The sequence below is a fragment of the Sorex araneus genome, chromosome 2, assembly GCF_027595985.1.
Source record: "Sorex araneus isolate mSorAra2 chromosome 2, mSorAra2.pri, whole genome shotgun sequence".
In the NCBI taxonomy this organism is placed as follows: Eukaryota; Metazoa; Chordata; class Mammalia; order Eulipotyphla; family Soricidae; genus Sorex; species Sorex araneus.
Window position 1 is genome coordinate 175,811,143 of NC_073303.1, and position 25,200 is coordinate 175,836,342.

The following is a 25,200-nucleotide window of genomic DNA, read 5'->3' on the forward strand; positions in this document are numbered from 1 at the left end:
GGCCAATAAATTCCTTCATGTGAGGTTTTGGTTGTTGTTTTTAGTCTCCATGGTTTTGGGCCCACACCCAGCTCTTCTCCAGGCTTATTCTTGGCTTTTCAGTCTTGGATCACTCCCAGCAGGCTCAGAGGGGCTATATTTGGTACCAGGGATCAAATCCAGGTTAACCAGGTACAAAGCTAGTGCCTACCAGCTGTACTATGTCTCCAGACCCACTATGACATTGATTTATTCATTTTTTTTAAATTCAAGCTTCAAGAAAAAGTTGAGCAGTCTCTCAGAGGTTGAACATTTTATGTTTCATATTTAAAATAAATTTTAAATTCTAAGACATATTTTAAAATTGTAACAACTAAGTCATTTTTTTTTGTGTGTATATCATTGACCAGAGGGAGAAAATGGCTCTTCAGGAGAGGGTGTGCCCATGTGCATTTCAGTGGGGCTGTGTTGCCCACCATGATAGCTTGCCACCCTTTCATATAGAATGGATGTTTGGTGCCCTGATAAATCACATCATTTTACATACAGTTTCTGGCATAAAATAATTCTGAGGAAGACAGTAGTAAAGCTTTGTTTCTTAAGTCTTTTATTAAAAAATGACTATAATGGTGATCACCATTATCACAGGATAATGGGGATACATTAGGAAATAAACACATAGAGATGAATTTGGAATCATAACAACTGTGTCAGCTACTGAAATTTACTCAGTTAGGTAACTGTAACTCTTTTAATAATGTGAAATCAGTATATAACTTTGCTTTAGTTTTTAAAAAGCGGATCAATTTATTGGAGAAAACAAATCTTGAAACCCTCATTAGGAAAATGATAGAGGATGATTTTCACAGTGTAACCTGAATATAAAAGCGCTCTCTGATAACCTTTTTATACAATACACCTTTTCTCTCCCTTGTCACTACCTGTTGCAGTAGAAGCACCTTTATTTGTACCCATGACAGAACTTTCACACTTCACATCAAAGCTCTTTTTCAGTATATTAGAAAGATAGTACAGAATTTAGAATGATCATATCTTTTCAAGGTAAGTCTGACCATCAAAGTGGTTCCAGGGCTAGAAAATGTCACTGCCTTGGAAAGCTTAGGGATTTGAATAAGTATAATATCAGAGAGGGGCTATAGGGCTTGCAAATATTACAGATACATTTTGAGTAGAGAGAAAAAGACAGTAATTCTAATCATAGCTTCTACCCAAAAATAGAACAATACTTCAAAATAATGATAATCTAGTCATGCTCATGGAATAGTTTTGCTGAGTTATGTGGGCTGTCTATACATGACAACAGATGCACTTATTTTCAACTTTGCAATAAACACATAATACATGAGTATTTAGAGAAATTTAAGAAATTAGAATAATTTATCAATATACCACCATAGGACTGGAGCAAAAGCACCGTGGGTAGGACATTTGCCTTGCACTCAGCCCAGCTGGGTTCAACTCCTCTGTCCCTCTCCAAGAGCCTGGCAAGCTACCGAGAGTATCCCTCCTGCACCACAGAGTCTGGCAAGCTACCCATGGCATATTCGATATGCTGAAAACAGTAACAAGAAGTCTCACAATGGAGACATTACTAGTGCCTGATTGAGCAAATTGATGAATAATAGGATGATAGTGCTACAGTGCTACAGGCATACAGCATAAATACGACTCAGTTTCCAGGTTGTTTGGTTTTTAATCCTCTGAGGGTTTGATTTCACAGCCACTTGTTTAAGGACAGTAAATATTCAATATCCTAGGTATGGTAAACATGTCTTAGGGCTGTAAAATATCTTGTTCAATTAGATGGACCCTCTCCAGGGAGTGCAGTGGATGTGAGTGTGTGTTTGAGAAGCTAGCCTGAGTGGAGAAGAATTTATTTTAGAAACTAAAAGCTATTTAAGTAGTTTCTATTTTTTCAGCCTCTTAAATTGCTATGCTTACCTAATTTCAATTAAATCATAGATAGTTAATTCATAAAACAGTAAAGGGAACTAAGAAATAAAAGCTGCCAAACCTATTGCCCAATAGAAAAATAAAAATCCTTTAAGAAGCAAATGTTACTCAATACCCTTATAGCTAACCACAACACCCAAAAGGAGAGAGAGAACAAAATGGAATACCCTGCCACAGAGGCGGGGTGGGGTGGGGGGGACGGGATTGGAGGGTGGGAGGATACGGTTCACTGTGAATGGAGAATGGACACTGGTGGAAAGATGGGTTCTTGAACATTGTATGAGGGAAACACAAGTACGAAAATAGGTAAATTTGTCACTGTACCCTCAAGGTGATTCACTAATTAAAAATGAAAAGAAACAAATGTTATATTTAGTTAAATGTAATTGTATAGGGCAATGAGTGAACAATAAGTCTCTTAGGTTTTGTTACCAAGTGAACAAACTTTTCATGTCTGGTATCTTAAAGAAGCTACTATTTGTATATTTTGTTAATTTGAAAAATATCAAAATAGCTCCCTACTGATCAAACTGCTTAAATGCCATGATCCTACAGACTAGAAACAAGTCTTGGAACCCAGCATCTTTTGGCAGAAATCCCTCAAGATGTAATTATTAAAATTTTAAAATTCCAAAATCACGTGGCTGCTACTGCAGCTGCATGACATCATGTGCTATTCATAATCTGTAGCACTGTCACACTGTCACTACGTTGTTTATCAATTTGCTCAAGCAGGCACCAGTAATGTCCCCATTGTGAGAATTGTTGTTACTGGTTTTGGCATATTGAATATGCCACAGGTAGCTTACCAGGCTCTCCAAGAGGGTCGGAGGAATCGAACCCAGGTCGACCACATGCAAGGCAAATGCCCTTCTTGCTGTGTTATCACTCTAGTTCATAATAAGCAATAGAAAACAAATTGTCGGGGCTGGAGCAATAGGGGGTAGGGCATTTGTCTTGCATGCAGCCGACCCGGGTTCGATTCCCAGCATCTCATTATGGTCCCCTGGGCACCACAAGAAGTGATTCCTGAGTGCAGAGCCAGGAGTAACTCCTGTGCATCGCTGGGTGTGACCCAAAAAGAAAAAAAAAAAACACAAATTGTCTAATGTTGCCATTTCGGCAGATCTGAGTTTTGGAGTAAAATCCCAAATAATAATGGTGAGTCTGGTGTCGAAATAGTGAATATAATCAAAGTAGAGTGAGAGTAATGTGGAAATCATCTGTCACACAGATAGGGGGAGGGTGTGGGTTGGGGAGTATCCTAGGGTTTATTGTGGTGGAAAATGTGCACTGTGAAGGGACAGGTTTCATCATTGTATTGATGAAACTTTGTATTGAGACTTAAACCTGAAAGCTTTGTAACTGCTCTCACAGTGATTCAATAAATAGCACTGTAGCACTGTTGTCCTGGTTGCTCATCAATTTGCCTGAGTGGGCACCAGTAATGTCTCCATTGTGAGACTCGTTGTTACTGTTTTTGGCACATCAAATACGCCACGGGTAGCTTGCCAGGCTCTGTCATGTAAGCACAATACTCTTGGTAGTTGCTGGGCTCTCCAAGAGGGACAGAGAGACTCTATAAATAAGTTTATGAATATAGATATACATAAGGGCTGGAGAGATAGCACAGCGGTTGGGCTTTCTCCTTTCACACAGGCAACCAGTGTTCGATTCTTCCACCCCTCTCAGAGATCCTAGCATGCTACTGAGAGTATCTCGACCACACCGCATGGCAGAGCCAGGCAATCTACCCGTGGCGTATTCGATATGCCAAAAACAGTAACAAGTCTCGCAATGGAAGCATTACTGGTACCTGCTTGAGCAAATTGATGAGCAAAAGGATGGCAGTGACAGTGATACAGTGATAGTTCAAATAAAGGAAACTGTTATTGAGTGGATAACTTAAAATCTCTAAATCAGTTTTGAAAAATATATATTTTTTCTCCTATTCACATATTGTTTTTGTTAGGCATAATGATTGTTGTTGTCTTTTATCTCAGGATTCTGTGTCATATCCAGAACTGACATAATGAGAATTTTTTTCTGTTACTGTCTTAAAATATCAAAGAATGAATAAAATTCTAATTCATAAAAAAAACCTTTTTTTACCTTATGCAGCTTTCAGTGTTATTAGAAAATCTATGAATGTGTAACTTCAAAATTAAGCTGCCTGTCAAATTATTATGAAATGAAGATTTGTTTGGGATCGAACTTTAACATTTACAAATATTACTTGGTAGGTTTGATAACTAGGTTTCCCACTCACAAAGTTTGTGCCCTGAAAAATTAAGCTATTTCTCTCACCCTAAAGAAGAATTTCCTTAAAGAAAATGTGACTTGTATAAGACAACACAGTTAAATTATAGTAAAGTTTACTACAGTAAACTTGAATAAACAAGTATCCAGTATCTATCCTTGATAAAGAAAACAGAAATATTTCTAGGACCTGGTGGATAGTACAGCAATTAGAGAATGTGCCTTAGTATGATATTAATCTGGGTTTGATTCCCAGCACAACACATTCCTCCAAAGACTGATGAGTGCAGCTCTGGAAGTCCTCCAAGGACAGCTAGAGTGGCCCAGTTCATCTCTGGTACCACAAAGTCCAAGCAGCATGACAATTTCCAGCCTTTTCATTGAGTTGTATCTTTGTTTACAGGACAACCAATGAGGTTACTGGTCTCTGAACATTTCTTGGGAGCCCCCAATGCCCCAAAATTGATCCATAATATAATGAAAGAAAAATTGCAGGCTGAAGGAAATTAAATTGTTCTGTTAAGTGAAAGCTTTATGTGGATGAGTATTGGAAAACATAGAGTCTTAACAGAGTTTGATTCTGGAGACTTTTGAATAGGCCTTCACAGTTACACCTAATGGAATGAGTAGTTAAGATTGTAACTCTTTTTGGAGAAAATGAATTGCATACTAAAATAAAGGTTTCATGAAGATTTTCCTGAATTCCTATGTCATAAGAAGATGTACCTATATTGGATTCCTTTCAATAGTTTCACCTATACACTTGAAAGTTATACAGTATTATAAGTTAATGCAGTAGCACTGTAGCACTGTTGTCCCATTGTTCATGGATTTGCTCAAGCAGGAACCAGTAACATCTCCATTGTGAGACTTGTTGTTACTGTTTTTGGTACATCAAATACTCCATGGGTAGCTTGCCAGGCTCTGCTGTGTGGGTGGGACACTCTTGATAGCTTGCAGGGCTCTCTGAGAGGGACAGAGGAATCGAACCTGGGTCAGTCGCGTGCAAGACAAATGCCCTACCCTCTGTGCTATCGATCAATTTTAAAATCTTTGTAATGATATAAAAATCAAAGTATGTATGAATTGGAAAAGAAATCAATATTGGTAATTCCATTAAAAAGAATATTATATAGTAATAAAAAATGTTCTACAACTGCAAAACATCTTGAATGATTCCACACACAGTATAATGTGAGACATAAAGTACATGTTACTACATTATGTGTTTAAATAGAGAAATTAATAAATAAAAATGTAAGATTATACAAGAAATCAAACATCCATCTATTTAGTAATTCAAAGACTTCACATGATTGTAATAGATGGAAACATTTTAAGTGAAAGAATATTTTATACTTGAGTATTGCAAAAGTAGACATATACATAAGTAAAAGCTTATTGACTTAATATTTCATATGGATTTACTTTATGCATACTCTATTATGTGTAAAAACAAAAATATCTATTCTTTGAATAATGGATAGATAAAAGCTCAGATCAAAATACAGAAACTAAGTAGAGAGGCAATTTTTGTCAACCATTGTTATAGTGAAGATACAATACACTGAAAAATTTAGCAAATCATTTGGAGGTATAATCAATTAGATATAGGGAGATATGAACGCTAAGTTAGATTAAGAGAGAACTCAGGTTTTTATAAGTTCCTGAATGAAATCAATAAAATACAGTTTGAGATAAGAAACAGCAATAGTAAGGCAGTTTTCAAACATAATATGATATATTTTAGTTAAAAGATTGAGGGAGAGATTTTGTGAAGTCCATTTTTGAATGCATTTATTTTGAGGCCTTTAAAGGCAGGCAATTGAAAAATATCAAATAATCATCTCTATGTTTGGTCATATAGCTCATGATATCAGACTGAATATATAATTCATATATTTATGAATGGATTTTCAAGAAAATGAGCCAAAAAATAGAGACCATGTCTCTTTCTTTAAAATTTAAAAAGTGCCCTAAAATCAACTTCCCTCAGGATAGGAGTTACGTGAATGTATTGCAAAACAGAGACCTAGAAAAAATTCCAAAATAACAGGTAGCAAATTATTGAATATATCACATGTGGAAAGTATTGTAGGGCATAATTAATGCTTTATGACAAAAAAGACAAGGAGGACTGGTCCTTAGTAGGAAGCTTGTCACTGTGAAGTCTTAGGTCAGGGGAGGTACCGCTATAACAGTAATAGAGGAGTTCTGGATGAAACTGGGTTCTTTCTGAAAGGACACAAAGCAAATGTATAACACCCTATCGATAACAGTATTTTAAGTCATAGTGCCTAAAAGGTAAAAAAAAAAAATAGGGAAAGTGTCTGCCTTTGAGGAAGGCTGGGGGTTGGGAGTATAATTGTGGCCATTGATGGAAGGATGGAAGCTGAAGGCACTCAAACATTGTATGACTAAACTCAATAATGAAAAACTGTGTAATTCTGTATTTCATGATCATTTGATTAAAAAATAGGCAAAAAAATTCAACTCTTACTGTAGTAAAACAGCTCTAAATATTTGTTATTCTGTAATTACTAATATCTTGATTATATTAGAAATTAGATCAAATATGGAAAATAACCAATACATTGTAGAATAATGGTGGTTTGTCCTTTTGGCCTTGCCACAGGGAGCTTAGGTTTATTGGATTGCTCCCATCACAGTGCTTCTGGTTCTCTGTGTTTATTTGTAACCTCTTTCTTTCTGCTCTGCTTCCCCAACTAGTCAATCACCTTTATCTCCTAATTAGACACTGTTAACTTGTAAGTATTGCTTTGTCTTCTCCTTAAGTCCTTTGTTAATAGTTATTTCAGAGCAATGTTAGTTCAGAGCCATGTGCTTTTTGTATAGACACAGGAAGACAGTTAATGCTATGCTTTTGTAACTTGGGAGTTAGTTGATTCCGAATGATATTCACTCCTGGGTATCTGTTCTTTTGACTTTAGCCTCAGTTGCCCTTACTTACTAGACCCCCTGGACTGGATGGACCCCGGGCTAGTTGTAAGCTACCCTGGCATTGAAATGAGCCAGGCCAAAGGTATAACTTAACTATAAGTCAAACTATAAGCTATAACTCTGAACTGTAAGTTAAGAGTGTGGTCATGGACAAATTCTGTCATGATCCAAAAAGTAATAGCTGGAATAGGACCCTGCTGGGTTTAGGTAATATTAATCTGGCCTGAGCACTGTAGTCTGAGATCTACAGCGAGATGTCCCCAGGAGAGCCACCCTACAGGCTTAATGTGTCTCTTACTGTGTCCATACTAAATAACTAATATTAAGAAGTAGAATTAAGATGTTAATTATGATGTTAATTAAGTTATTAGACTAAGGAGAGGAGAAAGACCTCTAGGTGGTATTTCTGCCTTTGAGCCTGATGAGTGATCAGGAAGGGCTTTTGATATGTTGCTTGTGCTGTTCCCCAATGCTGGGAAGTTGGGGAGAGACTTGAGAGAGACCTTGGTGGCAAGTGTCAGTGTGGGGAGACTGGAAGAGATGGGATTGAGGGGCAGTGTGAGGCAAGAATGGGGAGCTTAGTGAGACTGGAACAGGCGCATGGGAAGAATGGACTAAACGGCAACCAATCACCAACCATCTTGACCCTCCCTTCCTCCTTCATCTGCCCATGACATGGGCTGTCCTGGGTGGGGAAGCAGCTCTAGACCACCAAACGCAGGCGTCGAGAGAGAGAGCCTCGGGGTCTCCCTAGCCGCCTGGAGATTATGCCATAAATGAAATCAACTTTGAAAAAAATGACCCCAAATGTTCAATTTGTAATAAAAATTTGTGGAAATCTGTGCTCTAAAGCTTGCTGAAATGCAGTGATCAGTGTTCAGTAAATTAATTCCTTACATTATTCTTTTTTAATAGAATGCATATTTTTATATGTTGTTATACTGCTCTTTTGCCTATTTCCTCAAATAGCCTCTAAGACAATTACTATCTGAACAAATTGGGTAGAGTGTTCAATATAACTTCTGATATTTTATTCACAGACATCACATTTTCTTATGAACATTTACTTCAACATCTTTGTCTCTTACATGATCTCTACAATATAGCAGCCAACATGGAACTGGATCAATCAAATGATATATTTTATGTTAGAAAAGGGAAGAGTCTTTGCCATAGAGCATACGGAGATATATCCATATGTACAACTATATGTGGATAGTTGAAAACACTTCATTTTGACTGGAGAGATGAGATTATACACTCACAATACAACATGCAAGGATTTAGGGGTTTCGCTGCAGAATAAAGAGAATGGCAATGTACCAAAGATGCTGGTTTTGTATGACAGATAAGACAGGGTTATATATGTTTCCCCTTGGAAAATATGATTAGCTTTTTTGAATATTTCAGTGAGATATCTGGACAATGTAACCATGTTTCCAGGTAGAAGCCAGAAATGTGCCTGCTTCTCTTGGTGAGAAAGTTTGTTTGGACAGAAAAGAATTTCCTATAGTGGACAATAGCATTTCCCAAGGCTCACCTGAATGATCTGGGAAAAGCAATTGGAGCCCCAGCTGCTATTGAGTGGGTAAAGTGAGGGTTGTGGCAAGTCATGCTCTTGGCTCAGTGTTCAACATGACTGCATTGATGCTTTTCAATATAATTTATTGCATTTCACACAGTACCATTCAGCACCACACCATATGTCATTCCACACAAGATCTGATTTATCACTTGAGGTATGTCACTCAGGTTCTGATTCACAGAGCTTCCAGAACACTTAAGTCAGGATCAGTAGACAGTTTCAGGTTCAAATTACCCAAAGTCTAATTAGGGAAGCATTGTGAGATAATTGTGATACTAGGCTTTCACCAGCCTAGTTTCTCTCCAGACCTTTGACCACTGGCCGGATCAGAGAACCAGGATGCACACTGGGATACTCCCTTTCAAGTGATAGGACATCGCTTGTGAGTGATGACATACCGGTGTGCAGAGTTCATCTCAGGCCTGTGGTCTGAATTCATTTTCTGGTATACAGGGCTCTTGACCTTACAGGGGATGTCAGAACTGCTAGCCCTTATCCCACGCCATTCTGTCAGAGGTGTCAGTTTCTCTTGATTGGTTGGCTTCTGGAAGTTGTCCACTGAATCTGTTCTGATATTGATTGGTTACACCCCAGTTCCCAGTCTCTTCCTGGCTTTGCTGCCTGGTGTCAAGTGTTAGCATGGAATTGTTTTTTGGTATACAATCACATACACTCTCATCAGGGACAATTTGTTTGTTCCTTAAAAGAATATAGATTTCCATGCATTCTCTAAGGGCTTTTTAAAATTTATTTTTACTGATTTTCTGAAGAGCTGGTGGTAATTCAAATAAATTTGGGATCCTCTGGCCCTGAATCTTACCCATTTTGACTTTACCTGATATCCAGATAGCACATAATGTTGGACCTTTATAGGAAGCCTTACACTACATATAATAATAAGGACTAGGAGGTAAATGCCAAAATTATGCTAAAGAAACTCATTCAGAAGTGGTCAAGAATCAGCTGAATATATTTATATTTGAAGATATAGTTATATTGATTTATGTCTTTACTAATATCTTTAATTAAAAGAAATAAGCCAACTTGTAACTTTCCCAGATATTAATATCCCACCAAGAACATTAGATAACATCTTTATAATAACATGAAGTTGTCCAAAAAATATACATGCCTGAATTCTTCATTCCTCTTTTAATTTTATGAGATTGTTTCTGATGAGGGTATCTGTGTGACTGTAATTGATTTTATGTTGAAATATTTCCACCTTTGTTATAATGAAATTATTTCTTTAGGAGATTGTTAAGGTTTCATTAGCCACATAAATGGAATTAATTTACAACCCAATAGTTTCCCCTCTGATATGTTGAATGGCCCGGCCATTCTAGGGAGCCTCCACACCAACCCAGCTCAGTGGTTCTAAAAACTCTTGGTCAGTAATTAGGTGTTTATCAGATTCTTGCTGAAATGGCATGAGCCAGTTATCTGACACAATTATCTTTGAAAATTGAATCCTCTATTTCTCATCCTGCTGAGGACATTCAAAGGAACACTGAGTGCTTTAAAACTAATGCCTTTCAAAAACCCCTGCCTTCTAGAATGCCAGAATCACAATTGCGAGTCACAAAATAACCTGCGCGCTCATCTCTCATGCATAGCGTCTTGTGTGTTAATCCTTTTGTTGTAAGTCTTTTCCCTGTTGACATATCAAAATTACTTTTGGCCTGCTCTTCTCTTACTTCACTAATGTCTTTCGTATTGTAGCATTAATAGTAGTGTGAAATGTAGTGTGTGCTGCTTGTGTCTGCTCTCTGCCTCTGTATCTCCACAAACTCACCTAAATGCCAGTGATGGAAATTGTTCAGATTGATTATGTTAGATATACACATGGGACAATGATTTTTTATAGATACGTGCTCTTTAGCAATCTAAAATTTTGAAAGTCAGTTTAGTGTTAATGTCCAATTTCGTCACAGTTTTGATATTGAACAGTAATATAAATATCTATAAAAATCCTTACTTGTATCACTGTCACTGTCATCACTGTCATCCCGTTGCTCATCAATTTGCTCGAGCGGGCACCAGTAATGTCTCCATTGTGAGATTTGTTGTTACCTTTTTTGGCGTATCCAATACACCACGGGTAGCTTGCCAGGCTCTGCTGTGCAGGTGAGATGATCTCGGTAGCTTGCCGGGCTCTCCGAGAGGGGCGGAGGAATCGAACCCAGGCTGGCTGCGTGGATAGCCTTACCCACTGTGCTAACCCGCTAGCCACAGAAATTCTTACTTAGGCAAAATGTAACAAATCCCAAATAAATAGATTTTAATTTAAATGTTACATCAACTTAAAAATGTTGTGACTCATCTTTTAATAGAATTGAATCATGCAAATGTAAGATAGTGTGTTTGAAATTATTTTTAATAATATGAAACAAATAACAATGAAAACTGATGTTTTTTTTTCTCCTAGCAAATATTGGTAGGCATAATATCTCTGTAATTGCTGTCTCTCTATATCATGATTTCTTTTCTAGTATAAATGTAATGTTCATAGACATAAGGACTTCACAAATAACAAATTTTAAGTTGATGTTTCTGCCCCCTCTGGTAGTATAACAGTATATACCACTTTCTTCATGGAAACGCTTTCATTCTGTCCACTAAATTAGCAAGTATTTCTTGTTTGCTACATAGCCCGGCAAGCTACCAAGAGTAAGTATCTCGCCCTCATGGCAGAGCCTGGCAAGCTACCCATGGCATATTCGATATGCCAAAAACAGTAACAACAAGTCTCAGAACGGAGACATTACTGGTGCCCGCTTGAGCAAATCAATGAACAATGGGACAACAGTGCCACAGTGCTACATAGCAAGACATGGTGCTTGAATTACAGACTATTGCTGTAGTGAACTATGCTGCCTCAAGTTTTTGGATTTTCCTACTCCCTGTCACTGATTCAGCGGTTTGTCCTAGAAATCATATTTGTCCAATGAAGTATTTGCACACACAGTTCTTTATATTTGATTCTCCTTATGTTTCATTAGTTTCCTCTCATTTTGCATCATGGCATACATATGTCACTGATAATTCTGTCCAAATGAAAAAGAATGAACCCATGCATTATTCTTCAAAATCCTTCCTCAGGCCTCTGCATAGTCAACACCTATCTTTATTTAGGATTTTTTTTTTGTCTCCAGTTCTAAGGCTTGCTTAATAACTAAAATTGTTTTGAGAATGATCTCAATTATTTATTTCTGTGATGAATGTTTTCCAATTTACAAAACTCAGATTGCTTTATTTTCTCTTTGATCTTATAGAACTGCATCCTAACTTTGTTATAGAAGTTATTTCCATATATATGACTTACCAGGGGTGCTCTTCCTGTAATCTTTTTCTAGAGAAGGACTGCATTCTTTTTAGTGTTGACATTAAAAGAACGCAAAGAAACAACATTGAAGAAATTGAGTATAAGCATGACTTATTCATTTTTTATGTTCTGTTTTGGCATAATTTTACTTTTAAAAAATAAGTTAAACTTCCACAGATATCTATAACTTTATTCATTTCTATGTTTGTATGAAATGCTCTTTAGATATTTGGCTTTGTTGAAGCTTAAAAGTAGTGCAGATTCAATTTGTCACCTTTAGCTTCTGGTATAGTTGAGTTTAAAGACCAAGATTTTGATTAAAGTCACCTATTGAAAAGGGATGTCCCATGTCTTGTTTTTTCACTTTAAAGACCAAGATTTTGATTAAAGTGAAAAAACAAGACACTGGACATCCCTTTTCAATTGAATTAAACATAGAGAAGAGGCGGATGACAGCAACACTCTCTGAAATTAGTTCAGTACATAGCTCTTCACTGTCTGCACAATTGGCTTGTTGTTAATTCCAGGAATTGCCAGAAGAACATGCTTGCTAAATCAATTGTTCAGTTTGTCTATTTTTTTTCTCATACTTGCGCTTTCTTTTTCACACTACTCTTAATTTTTCCCCAACAATGTAAGTGTCACACTAGACCATTTTCAGATGTAACCTTTTCTTTTCTGACCAAATAAATGCCAAGACCACCCATCTCTGTTTTTTTGTTATCATGCTAAGATAAATCTATATGGAGGTAACAATTTTAGAAGAGTAGAAGTATTGATGTTTATCCTATATTATGGTATTTGAAAGATGATATTGTGCAAAAAATATGTCTGAAATGGGTTCATTTTGAGCTCGGATGCCAAACATCAAATGTTCCACTAATTTTCATCAGAATGATGAAATGAAAAAGATGATTGAAACGGAAGGTCAAGTGGGCATAGAATTCATCTGACTGAAAGAGAGAGAGGCCAACATTTTGAAAATTGCTTTTGTTTGAAAATTGCTTTCTTTTTTGTTGTTGTGTACATGAGCATACTTTAAAAAAAGCCCTCTTTGTGAATTTGAACATTCTTATTGAAAAGAGATTTGATGGAAATATTTGAATTCAGCTACAAAATAAGAAAGTAAAAAAAATTCTGGTAGAATTGTATTTAAATTAAATCATTGCATTTTACATCTTTCTTGTTAGACTAAAAATTTTATATTTACACATATCTTCCTTGTTAATTCAATTACCCTAATATATCAGTATATTTTTAATAAGTCTAAAATTCAGGTTGCCTAAGGGAATCTGATAATCAAAATAAAAAGAAGTTAAGATATCCATTTTTTCTCTTTACTTTTGTCTCTAGGTTGGCGATACTAATAAACTTCATTATGTTTAGGATAAAAATTGATTTGAGCCTTTCTGCATTTACCACAGTGCTTTTTGCCCTTCCCATTCTCTCTAAGGAATTGTGCACTTTAATTTGCCATTGATTCTTTAATGATCATGGTAGCCACAGAAGAGAAACTTGTGTTTATTTTCATCATGCTTCGTGGATACCACATGGTGATTATTTTTATACATAACTGCATTTTCATCATTTTGATAATGTTGTCTAGCCAGTAGTTGACAACCATCTTCCTATCGTATTGATTTTGTATTTTAATCTTGAAGTGCATATATGATTTCTTGGAATGCACTGTATTGAAATATCTAATCCAGAAAGTCATGCTTGCCTTGCTCTAAATCACTGATGGAACCCTGACTTCAGCATGCTGAGAGGAGACGAAACATTAAGTAGAACTTACAGTGATCAGCAGTTGAACTGTTTTCCATTGCTCATAATGCTTTATGTGAAGATATTAATTGGCATGATTAATTCCTGACATGTACGTTTTTTTTCAGATGTAATGCTTCTGATTTTCACTTTGTAGCAGTCAAGTGAATATTTGTCCCTTTCTTGCTGAGATTCTATGATTCTAACATAGTAACATATATGGCATTCACATTGTGATAGTGAGTTCACTTTTGATACTAGTTGATAATATTCCTTTTAGTTATTTTCTTCATAAAAATTTTATTCAGGTCCTTCTCTAAGGAAAAGAACTTTATGGTTAAAGTTCTTTTAACCATAAAGCTTTTAACCATAAAACATACACAGCAGCCCAAAGCTCCAAATGTTAGAACTATTTAGTAACATAGCAGATCCATTATTAGCTCTATATGGCAAAATGCATCTGAACTATGCCTATTTTGGCTGCTCTAGCAAAATTTCTTAAGGTTAGATGGCTGATAAATAACAAAATTCTCAGGTTAGGAGAATGGAAGTTCAAACTATTGAAAGTTTTAATACATATTAAGGACTCAATTCCAGGTTCCTTTGTATTTTGAAGGAGGAGAGGAGGGGAGGAGTCTCTTGGGATATATTTGTAAGAGCTCTAATTTTCTTTATAAGGGAAATACCCTCAGATCTAATAACATCCCAAAGTCTCCACATCCATATACAGTCACAGTGAAGATTAGGTTTACACATCTACATTTTGAAGGAATGCAGACATTCAGTCTATGATACTATTTTTTTTTCTGAAACCGATAAATGTTTTAAAATTCTCAAAGGATGCATATTACTTTCTTTATCTCCTTTATTAATTGAAATCACCTGTTTGTGTATGGAACTAATAGACTACATTAAATGAACTGACAAGTTGAGATAAACAATTGGTTTCTTTGACTTGTTTCTCTGACTTAATAAACCAATTTGGAACAATTTGAATTTAGTTTCAAATGATCTCATTTTTTATATACTGTCTGAGATTTAACACTATGCCCTGAGTTTCCCCGCAGCCAATTTAAAATGTTGTGTTTCCTGGAAATGTGATGAGAATTAATTAGACTTTGTGAAATAAATAAAGACTTAATTGGATATAGGGCCCATGAATCTTACAAATAAAACTGATGTGTGATTGGTATTGTAGCTGTGTCTGTATATCCAGTCACTGTCACTATAATCCCATTGTTCATTGATTTGCTTGAGCAAGCACCAGTAACGTCTCCATTGAGACTTTTTGTTACTGTTTTCGGCCTATCAAATAAGACACAAGTAGCTTGCCAGGCTCTGCCATCTAGTTGAGGTACTCTTGGTAGGAATCAAACCCAGGTCAGCCGCCCTACCTGCTGTGCTATCGCTCCGCCCTGTATATCCTGTATCTTTAAGAAATTAAATAACAGGGGGCTGGAGCGATAGCACAGCAGGTAGGGTGTTTGCCTTGCATATGGCCGACCCGAGTTCAAATCCCAGCATCCTATATGGTCCCCCGAGCACTACCAGGATTAATTCTTGAGTGCAGAGCCAGGAGTAACCCCTGAGCATTGCTGAATGTGACCCAAAGAGAAAAAAAAATAAATAACAAACAACTAAAAATATTCTTATTTTAACTATAACAGATTAAATCTCTACCTAATTTTGCAGGTTTGTCTTGTCTTCATTACCATATTTTTTTTACTATCTTTTATTTTCTTGGATGATTAATGAAATATTTTTGAAATACCATTGCTTTTTCGTTTCGGTGGGGCACACATACAGTGATGAATAAAACTTTTTTCTGACTGTGCTCACTCCCGGCAGGACTTGGGTACTATATGTGGTCTCAGTGATTGAATCCAGACTTACCACACACAGGGCAAATACTCTACCTACTGAGCTATTGCTCTGGCCCCAAAGGAACAGACTTTTTAATAGATTTTTTTTTTTTTTTGCTTTTTGGGTCATACCCAACGATGCTCAGGGGTCACTCCTGGCTCTGCACTCAGGAATTACTCAGGTGGTGCTCAGGGGACCATATGGGATGCTGGGAATCGAAGCTGGGTCGGCTGCATGCAAGGCAAACGCCCTACCCTCTATGCTATCGCTCCAGTCCCCAATGGATTTTTTTAAATCCAGTCACTGTTTATCATGATAATTATTAGATTTTAGATATACAGTGTTCCAACATCCATCCTTCCACCAGTGTACATTTCCCAGCACCAGTGTCCCCAGTTTTCCTTACATCCTCTCCCACCTCCCCAGGCCTGCCTCTATAGCAAGCTCCCCCATCCCGTCTCCCCATCTCTCTCTCTTTCTCTCTCCCTGTCTCTCTCTGTCTCTCTGTCTCTGTCTCCCCCCTTCTTTTTGGGCATTGTGGTATAAAATATAGATACTGAAAGGTCATCATGTATATCCCTGTACCTACTTTTAATACTCAGTTCTTGTCCCATGTGATCATTTCCTACTATTATAGTAATAATTGAATATGCCAAAAACAGTGACAAATAAGTCTGACAATGAGAGATGTTACTGGTGCCCGCTTGAAGAAATCGATGAGCAATGAGATGACAGTGATAGTAATAATAGTCCCTTCTCTACTAGTAATAATAGTCTCTTCTTACTTACCACACAATGTTATAAGTGTGTGTGTGTGTGTGTGTGTGTAACAATGGTTTTTAATACTGTAAATCTTTATATACTGCAAGGATCTGATGTTATCCTAACTGTTATCCTACAGTTATCTGCCACTGTCCTAGTATTGATTTCAAACCTATTTTGAAGGAACTTTATTGTTAATTTCTTTTCTGTTCTCTTTTTCCTGTTTTACAAAACTTATGTGAATTAAAATAAAATGGACTTAATGAAGACTCTTAAATGACTTGTGATAAACAAATCACTAATTATATATAGGTGTATATATTTGTGTACTGCTCAAAGACTTGATTTCTTTTATACGTATATAATCCTTGATATGAAAGTCAAGTATTTATAAATTATAAGTCAATTATAATATAATATTACTATATTATATTTTATTATATATTGTGTATGATGTGGTGTAGTGTCTTATGATAAATATTCATATGTGACAAATTTGCAGTTATACATATAATAAAATGTATTAAGTATATACCTTAGAAAATGGACTTATCATACCTAAAGTCTATGATACATATAAATTGTCTAACTAAATTTATCTCTAAATGCTGTAAACACCGTGTATTTAATGTAGTATGCCATTTTCAAATAATAGACTTTATAGAATATAGTTATAATGCTGTAACCTAGCAAGAAATTGGTTGTAGTTATCCTGTTTGCCATTTCGGAAAGATTCTTGAAAATCGGAGCTAAAAGATGTTGTAATATGTATACAGAAAGAAAAGAAAACATTGCAGTTTGTTATATGTAGGCCACTTTAATTTTTTGTCACATTATTAGACATCATAGACTGTATAATTTTCATATATACAGAGAGTCTCTTGCCCGCACGCCTGGCTGTCTTCCCCGGGGCCCCTCGGAGGGGATGGGCTCCAGCTTCCCTCCCCACCCTGAGCAGATCTCCCGGGGCCGAAGACCACCAGAACCTAGCTACAGCCATGCTGGAGGCCCCTCTCCACATGTTCGGACAGGCCTCATGCATGAAGGTACTGGCAGAGGAACCCAGATGTGTGTAATCCCATCAACAGCCAACATCCAGAGAGAGACTTATAAGCAAGCTCTCAGAAGCACATGGCCGCAAAGCCTACTTCTCCCTCTGGGAGAAACTGGAAATCTTCTGAGAGTTTCCTGCCCACATGGGACAGCCTTGCAAGCTTCCCATGGTGTATTCATATGCTAAATCCAGTAACAAGCTGGATCTCATTCCCCTGACCCTGAAGAGCCTCCAGTGTGACATCCTTAGTAGGGCTGAGTCGAGATAGACTTCTAAGATCTCAGGGAAAGGATGAAATGAGATGTTACTTAGCCCTCCCGAGAAATCGGTGATTAACAGCATTTCGTGTGATTATTAGAAACTCTTTGTTAAATTTACTTTAGAGCTCTTCAAACCCTGTTTGCAAGGACATGTGGGCCATCACATATACTAAGAGCCTCTGCCATCAAACTTTCTGGTACATAGGAGCCTCCAGACTTTGAATCTGCAATACTTGGGCGGCGGGGTGGGGGGGAGGGCGGGGAGGTATGTGATGACAGAAACTGAAACTGGGTTGATAACTACAACTGGGTTGATGCATGTGAGGCTTCTGACCTACCTTTGGTAATTTATTACCTTGTTAAGTAGAATAAAATCTTTGGGCAACAGCGATACTAGGTAAGATGTTTGCCTTTCATCTGGTCAGGCCAGGTGCAATTCCAGCATTGCGTTTTGTACCTTGAGCAGTGGCAGGAGTGACCCCTGATTACAGTGCCAGGAGTGAACCTTGAGGTCTGCCAGATGTGGTCCAGAAAGCAAAACAAAGATTATGAATATTGAATAAGGGCTTTTATTTCATTAAGACTTTGCCACCGATTACAAATCATATCCAATTGTTAGTGGGATAGTTAGAATACAAGTAACCACTTACATGAAAATCTACTTCAATAAATGTATTATACAATTTTATTAATGTACTCAGTCTAAATTTTCAAAAAGTTAGAAGTTACAAATCGGCAATTCACCCATATTCTTAGTTGTACTAGAAAGTAATACATATTTATGGAATCAAGAACTAATGTTTAGTTTGAAATAAAATTCTGCTATCTAGTGTACACAATAATAAATTATTAGAGTTAGGAGCCTGGAGTGATAGCCTGGCGGCTAGGGCATTTGCCTTGCACACGGCCGACCTGGGTTCGATTCCTCTGCCCCTCTCAGAGAGCACGGCAAGCTACCGAGAGTATCTTGCCCGCACGGCAGAGCCTGGTAAGCTACCCTTGGTGTATTCAATATACCAAAAACAGTAACAAGTCTCACACTAGAGACACTACTGGTGCCCGCTCAAGCAAATCGAGGAGCAACGGGATGACAGTGATACAGTGACAGAGTTAGGAGGATTGCTATCATTTTAAGCATGCAGAAATTAAGAACATACGTCTCCATTATGTAAAATCCCAGTGAAACAGAGGTTATCAGATGCAATATATCTATGCATTTTCTCTGTACGATCTGATCATGGGAATGTGATTATAAACTAAGACATTTAGTTGATAACTGCAAAGGATCCTCTGGAAAAACTAATAACTTAGTAGGATCTGAAGACTAGAATTGATCATGTAGTTTTCTGCTCACCTAAAATCTAATCTACTTTCTACTATCATTTGATATTTAAAACAGATAATGCATTAAAGATAATGGACATTAAAATGTCACTTGTGAGTATAGAATAAGTATATTAACAGGAGGATTAGTCCCAAGACGAAGAAAGGAACACAAATATGAATGAAAACAAATATTTCCTAGGAGGAAAGTTAGTATCCCAAATAGGAATTGCTTATGGGACTTGTACAAAAGAAGAAATAGTCTTCAAATAATTTGTGACTTGTAGATTCTGTAGTTTGTAGCTTCTGTCAGAAAAACTGGTGACTCTGCAAAAAGGAAATTTAATAATTTGACAGTATGAGTTATAAAATAAAGTAGCAATAGATTGACCATAGGTTTTTGCAAAAATGGTCTAGAAAAAGAACATGGCTGTTTCCTTCAGTTTGGCATCTCTGTCAGAAAAAAAAATGAATGACAGAGTCTTAACTTTTTTTGGGATACTTGCATTTTATATTGTGCTGTATTTATTTATTTGTTGAAATGAATAAGTATATTTCTATTTCCCAATATCCTGAACTAAGTCACTGCTGTATCTTTCAAGGTGTATTTGCTTAATATCACCTAACTCTTCACCCAGACACTGGCCGTATGTTTTATTTCTGCTGCCAGTATCATTATTAAACACACTTACATGCTTATGCTGGTGCTGAAATTTGTGCCAATTAATCCACTCTCAAGAGTATGCCACTGATGGTCTGCACTGGGATCAGTGATTCTGCACATCAATGTTTCTGTACTGTTGTAACTTCTATACTAGTTTTCTTCATATCTACCCTTAAATTTCCCATAAGTGTTATTGTCTAATAAATTTGGACACAATTTTTACCTGCTATTAAGCTCTTGGATGTCTCCTCATCATTTACCTATTTTTTCCCAGTTTTATTTTATCATATTGTGGCAGCCCCAGGTCAAACACCCTTTACAGTCCTCTGAAAATATTAATGGACAGTTTTTAAATATATATGTACATGTGTTGCATATGTAATGCCTATAAATATAGTACATATCTTATTAAACTATTCTGTTCTCTCAATATAAATAATTTCCCCCTCAATAGTCAATTTTCCAAGGCAAATCTGATCTATCAATTCGTGCCTATAATTTTATTCTGGCAATAATTGCAATTGTCTTTCAGGTTCTGATCAGTTAAAATCTGCAAATACATTGTCATTGGTTCCAAAGTGGTCTACATACATAAGGCATAAAATGCCCTGTTCAGAACCAAACTTTAAAGGAGTTTTTTTTTTCATTTATTTATAATTTGATTTAACTTGCCTCCAATAATTTGCACCTGAGCGAAGAATGTGCATTTAGTTTTGTCTTCTGATTTTCCCTCAAAATATTATAGTGAGAGGCTTGTTAGAGGAAATTTGTAAATAGTGTACTTAGTGAAAATGTTGCAAATACATTGGTGTGCAAATAATACATTTATTTGGTTGCTTTAATGGGAAGAAAATAATATTTTTATTAATATCTAAATTAGGGTGTTTTAGAAATAATTAATTCTACATTATTTAAAGGCTAATGTAAAATATATTTTTTCAAATTGCTTTCATTTTTATTACATTTGTGATTTTGAAAATGATATTTGGGTGTATGTGGACTGTTTTGAACAAATATTTTCAACATTTTTTCAGCATAAATAGATATTCAAACTAATTTCATTTTTTCGTTCTTCTTTTCCATTCTTTCCTACCAGAAAAAAATAATATCTGTATCACTGGCTGGGTGTAATGCAAGAAAGGGACAAAGATGAAATGGAAACATTTTCCATTTTGGGCCATAATATTACTCCTCAGCTTGTCGAAAAACCAACTGTCCTGGGCACAACTTATTCCAGGTAAATTCTATGAATTTATTTAGTCCAATCTTTCCAACTAATTCTTTGATTTAAATTAAACTTTTATTATGCATGCTGTAAATCAAAATTATTCATGTTCTTTGGAATTTTGAGTCGGTGTGAATGGTTAAGTATGTGTGATGATAAATTTCAGAGATTGAGCAAATGTTATTCCTCAATATAGAGCACTTTAGAAATTTGCAAGAAGCAGAAAATTGAGAAAAAATACTATACTAAAACTTACAAGATGTTATTATATTAATTAAGTGAATTATAGAGGTGGTAGAGCAATTATAATGGGGAAGACATGTGTAATACTAAAAGAATAGTAAAGTCACAGCCCGTGTCAGTACCACAGAAAAGAAACATCAAAAAATGAAATATTTTAAACTGAAATTTTTATAGTGACATGTTAATTACCAGGCTGCACAATGTCAGAATAAAATTCAGTGCATCACTACGTTGCTACCATAGTTACTATTGCTCTTAGAGACCTGCTCCATTTAAGTCACAGTTATATAAGTGTCCATGTAACAATGCTGAGCATGGCTTTTCTTAATCTATTTTATAGGGCATTAACTAAATTATATATTAATATATATGAAAAAATAGATTGATGTACTATATCAAAATATAATTTCAAATGCTCATTTGTAAAAATCTATTAGAAAAAGTTGTAGTTAAATTAAATACATTTTACATATGTTTTTATCACATTTCATAAAAGAATTGCATATGATAGAAAATTAGACTGAAAGATGAAAGTTGATATTTACCAAAGTGTTATATATTTTAATATGGATGTACTAGGTACAGGTATAGTTTATTATGTACAATCACACACAGGTCTTTAGTCTCAGGTAATCCTGGTCCTTGTATTTATGTTCATTGCTGGACTGTTATTGACATTTTGACCCTGATGATGCCAAGAAAAACAATATTTATGTAAAAATTGCTTTTGAAAACTACAATTATATATGGATATAAAGTTATATGAATACACAATGCACATCATAAGTTTTCTTATACTCTCAGCCCACTTATAATTGTTCTATCTAGCAACAAATACAGTCTATGATTTAGACATATGCATAATGTCTAAAGTCAGTTGGGTTGGCATCTTCGAACTCCACCTAACAGGGATTGATAGTAGACAATGAGACAAACATATCAGAAGACAAACAAAACAGAATAATTCCATTATCTTAGGGGTCACTTGGATAGACATCAGTGAAAACAGAGTGAAAACACAGGAAGATCATGTCCTGAGTATACTTTTTCTTGCCCAGTAATCTATTCTGTTCTTTTTTGTCCATACTCTATACTCTTAGACTGATGTAGTTTTGTTCAGTTGACTATTGCAAATTTGGAGTAGGTTTTTTATTGGGTGGAAGATCTCTCACAACATTAATGAAATCTCAAAATATTGCTTGAATCAACTTTACATGAAAGAATATATGTGTGGAAAGGATTGAAAGATTTGTCCAGGGAATGTAAAGTTACTTTTTTTTAAGAAAATATAACATAATTTCATAAAGACAAATTGAACATCGAGGTCAAAACCTGTCAAGATTGACAATACGTGTCAGTTCTTCAGTTATTATCTTGCATGAAACATTTTAAATCAGTGTTTTAAGTACTTGCATTTATTTTTCAGTAAAATATGTAAATTTATTGCAAGAGATCAATTGCTTATTAGTTATTTAATAATGTTCCATACAAACTGGTAGCTCAGAGCCCAATTCTGAGGGGAAAAAAAACTTAAAAGAAAAATAAGGATACTTCTAAACGAGGAGCATAAAGTTAAGTGCCTTTCTTGTTCAGGACCATAGAGATCAAGAATTATTTCAAAGTAATTTACCTGTCAGAGGAAATATGCTGTTAGCTTTTCAAAAAGAACACCTGCAGAGTGGAAGTCATTTTCATAACTATCTTCATCTAGAAGCAGAGCTTTCAGGCGAGGGAGAAAAAAATCCTGCAGAATATATCATCAGTCTTGGATAGCCCCTCTTTTACAATAATCTTGTAATGAAGACCTGGCTCTTTTTGTTATTCTTGTTGTTGTAGCTTTAGTATGTTTAGAAGAAGCCCTGCACATAGGTTAAGTTTGGTATGGTCAGATGATATAAAGATGAAATTATCAAGAAAATCAATGACTTAAAAATTATTATACAGATGATTTGCTTCCAAAGTTTCATTGAATAAAATAATATTCTCCTTTCTCAGAAATTAATTTCAATAGAAATTTATAAGTTAAAGTGTCAGATACTTCTCAAAAGTAAGAAGTGTGTGTTCTAGAGAATGTAACCTGGAGAGCTATCATTAGCAAGGTGTCAGCTGGAAGATATATCAGATCAGAAAGTGAAAGGGCAATGCAGATAATCAAGATGATGCAGAATATTTTATTTTCAAGATAATAGAGAAGTTTTCAAGGAAACAGGGACTCGGTTATAATTCAGTATTCAAATATCACTTGTATATAATGCTGGAGTTAATGATTTACCCACTTTTTCTTTTTTAATTATTTTGGCTACATCTACATTTCTTATAATGGCTACTAAATTTGACAGTATTGTATGTGGAATGCTTATTGTGCTAGGGGTAACTAGTAATGACTTGATGAGTTAAATCAAGAAATATTCTAGTTTATGAGAAGGAAGTTAAGTTTAAAGAGAAAATGATCGATGCAAAAATAGTGTCTAGGAGAGATTGGGCCTGTCTATTCATTTGCATTGTTGCCTTTGTGCAGTATAATAAAGCCCATTAAAACCAGCCTCTTCTGTATTGAAACCAGTGTTTAATGATCATCTTGTCAATTCCTCTCATCTCATTCAGGCATAAAACAGCCTTAAACCAACTATAGTTATCTCTTGAGGCATGCTGTAACTGGGCTATGTCACATATTAAATCTCTGCTAGAAAGGAATCTGACAGATACCCATCTTTACATTTTGAACATCCACCTCTGATTGCAACAGATGTCAGGAAGACAATGAAAGGCATATGTTAAATGATATGTTTTTAAAGTATACATTTCACAGGTAGTCAGTTGAATTGGAAATTTGAAAACTGTCTGTGATAGAAAATGTTGATGTCTCGGGGTATATTGTGATATATAAAAAGGAAATCTGCGGAGAAGGTGAAGCACAGAGGGTTGCATTTCTATTTGAATAAATCCGACAGCCCACTTTAAAGTTAAATGTGATTTATTTTTCCCTCACTATGCTTCAAGTGTGCTGCAGAGTTGTCCTTCATTAGAGATGCAGGTGCTGACAGGGTTATTTCCTTTGCCCTGCCTCATGTCAACAAGCCTTGAGTGTGAAATTGTCTGAAATGATTTACTGCTTGCCCTCCCCACCCATCCATCCACCACCACTTCAGTACATTGCTGTTATACCCAAAAGGAAGTTAATTGCAAGAAGCTAAGAGTTTGCAGGGTTTGAATCATCAACACCTAAATTGCACATTATGAGTAAACAAGTCTTTGATTAAGTTATAGAAATAATAGGAAATATATACATAAAATCCACATAAATTTATAAACTAGGGGCCTTTGTTTACAAATTTCCAACAGAGTTTGAATAGATTTTAAGAATTCTTTGCTATTTCTAATCTCTTCAGTGTTTTCATTGCAAAATAAGAGAAAAGTAAATTTTTTTGAAGTCCAAATATACATTTTCTTTATAGAATTATTCACATCTAGGCTATATGCATGAACATTATAATAAGCATGTGATACAAACTATAACATCAAAAATGCTTTTTACATTTTGCCAGGGGCTGGGCAGGGGGATAAGAAGATGTTGAGTCATTGATGAAGGGAGGATAACCCTGGTAGTAGGTGTTGAATCGTAACATCATATACCGCAAATTCTATTATTAACAGGGTTGTATATCAAAGTTCCTAAATACAAATTTTTGAAAAATTACATTTCTAAAATTAACTGGTAACTATGACAGATTTGTCTTTGAAAAATAGGTTTAAACTGTTAACAAAATTCCAGAATCGCAATTTTTGTCGGGACTTCTGAGAATGACTTGCTAATGTTACTTCCTTCCCTATTATAGTAAATCTGTATATTGAACATTTTTCACACCATGCAGATAATATCTAAATTGATTTGACCTAATGAAATATACTGCTGCATCATTTCTCCCAAAAATGCATTTAAGAAAAGCAAATTTTTGAAA

General features: G+C 35.6%; 1 protein-coding gene across 1 annotated transcript in view; it reads left to right on the plus strand.

The window, feature by feature from the left end:
- ROBO1 (roundabout guidance receptor 1) overlaps nt 1-25,200 on the plus strand; it is a 1,139,823-nt gene that overhangs the window by 118,182 nt on the left and 996,441 nt on the right. The window contains exon 2 of the mRNA XM_055125437.1: nt 20,870-21,010. Coding sequence (XP_054981412.1) covers nt 20,923-21,010 — 88 coding nt within the window. The 5' untranslated portion in view covers nt 20,870-20,922. The remainder of the gene's footprint in view (nt 1-20,869; nt 21,011-25,200) is intronic.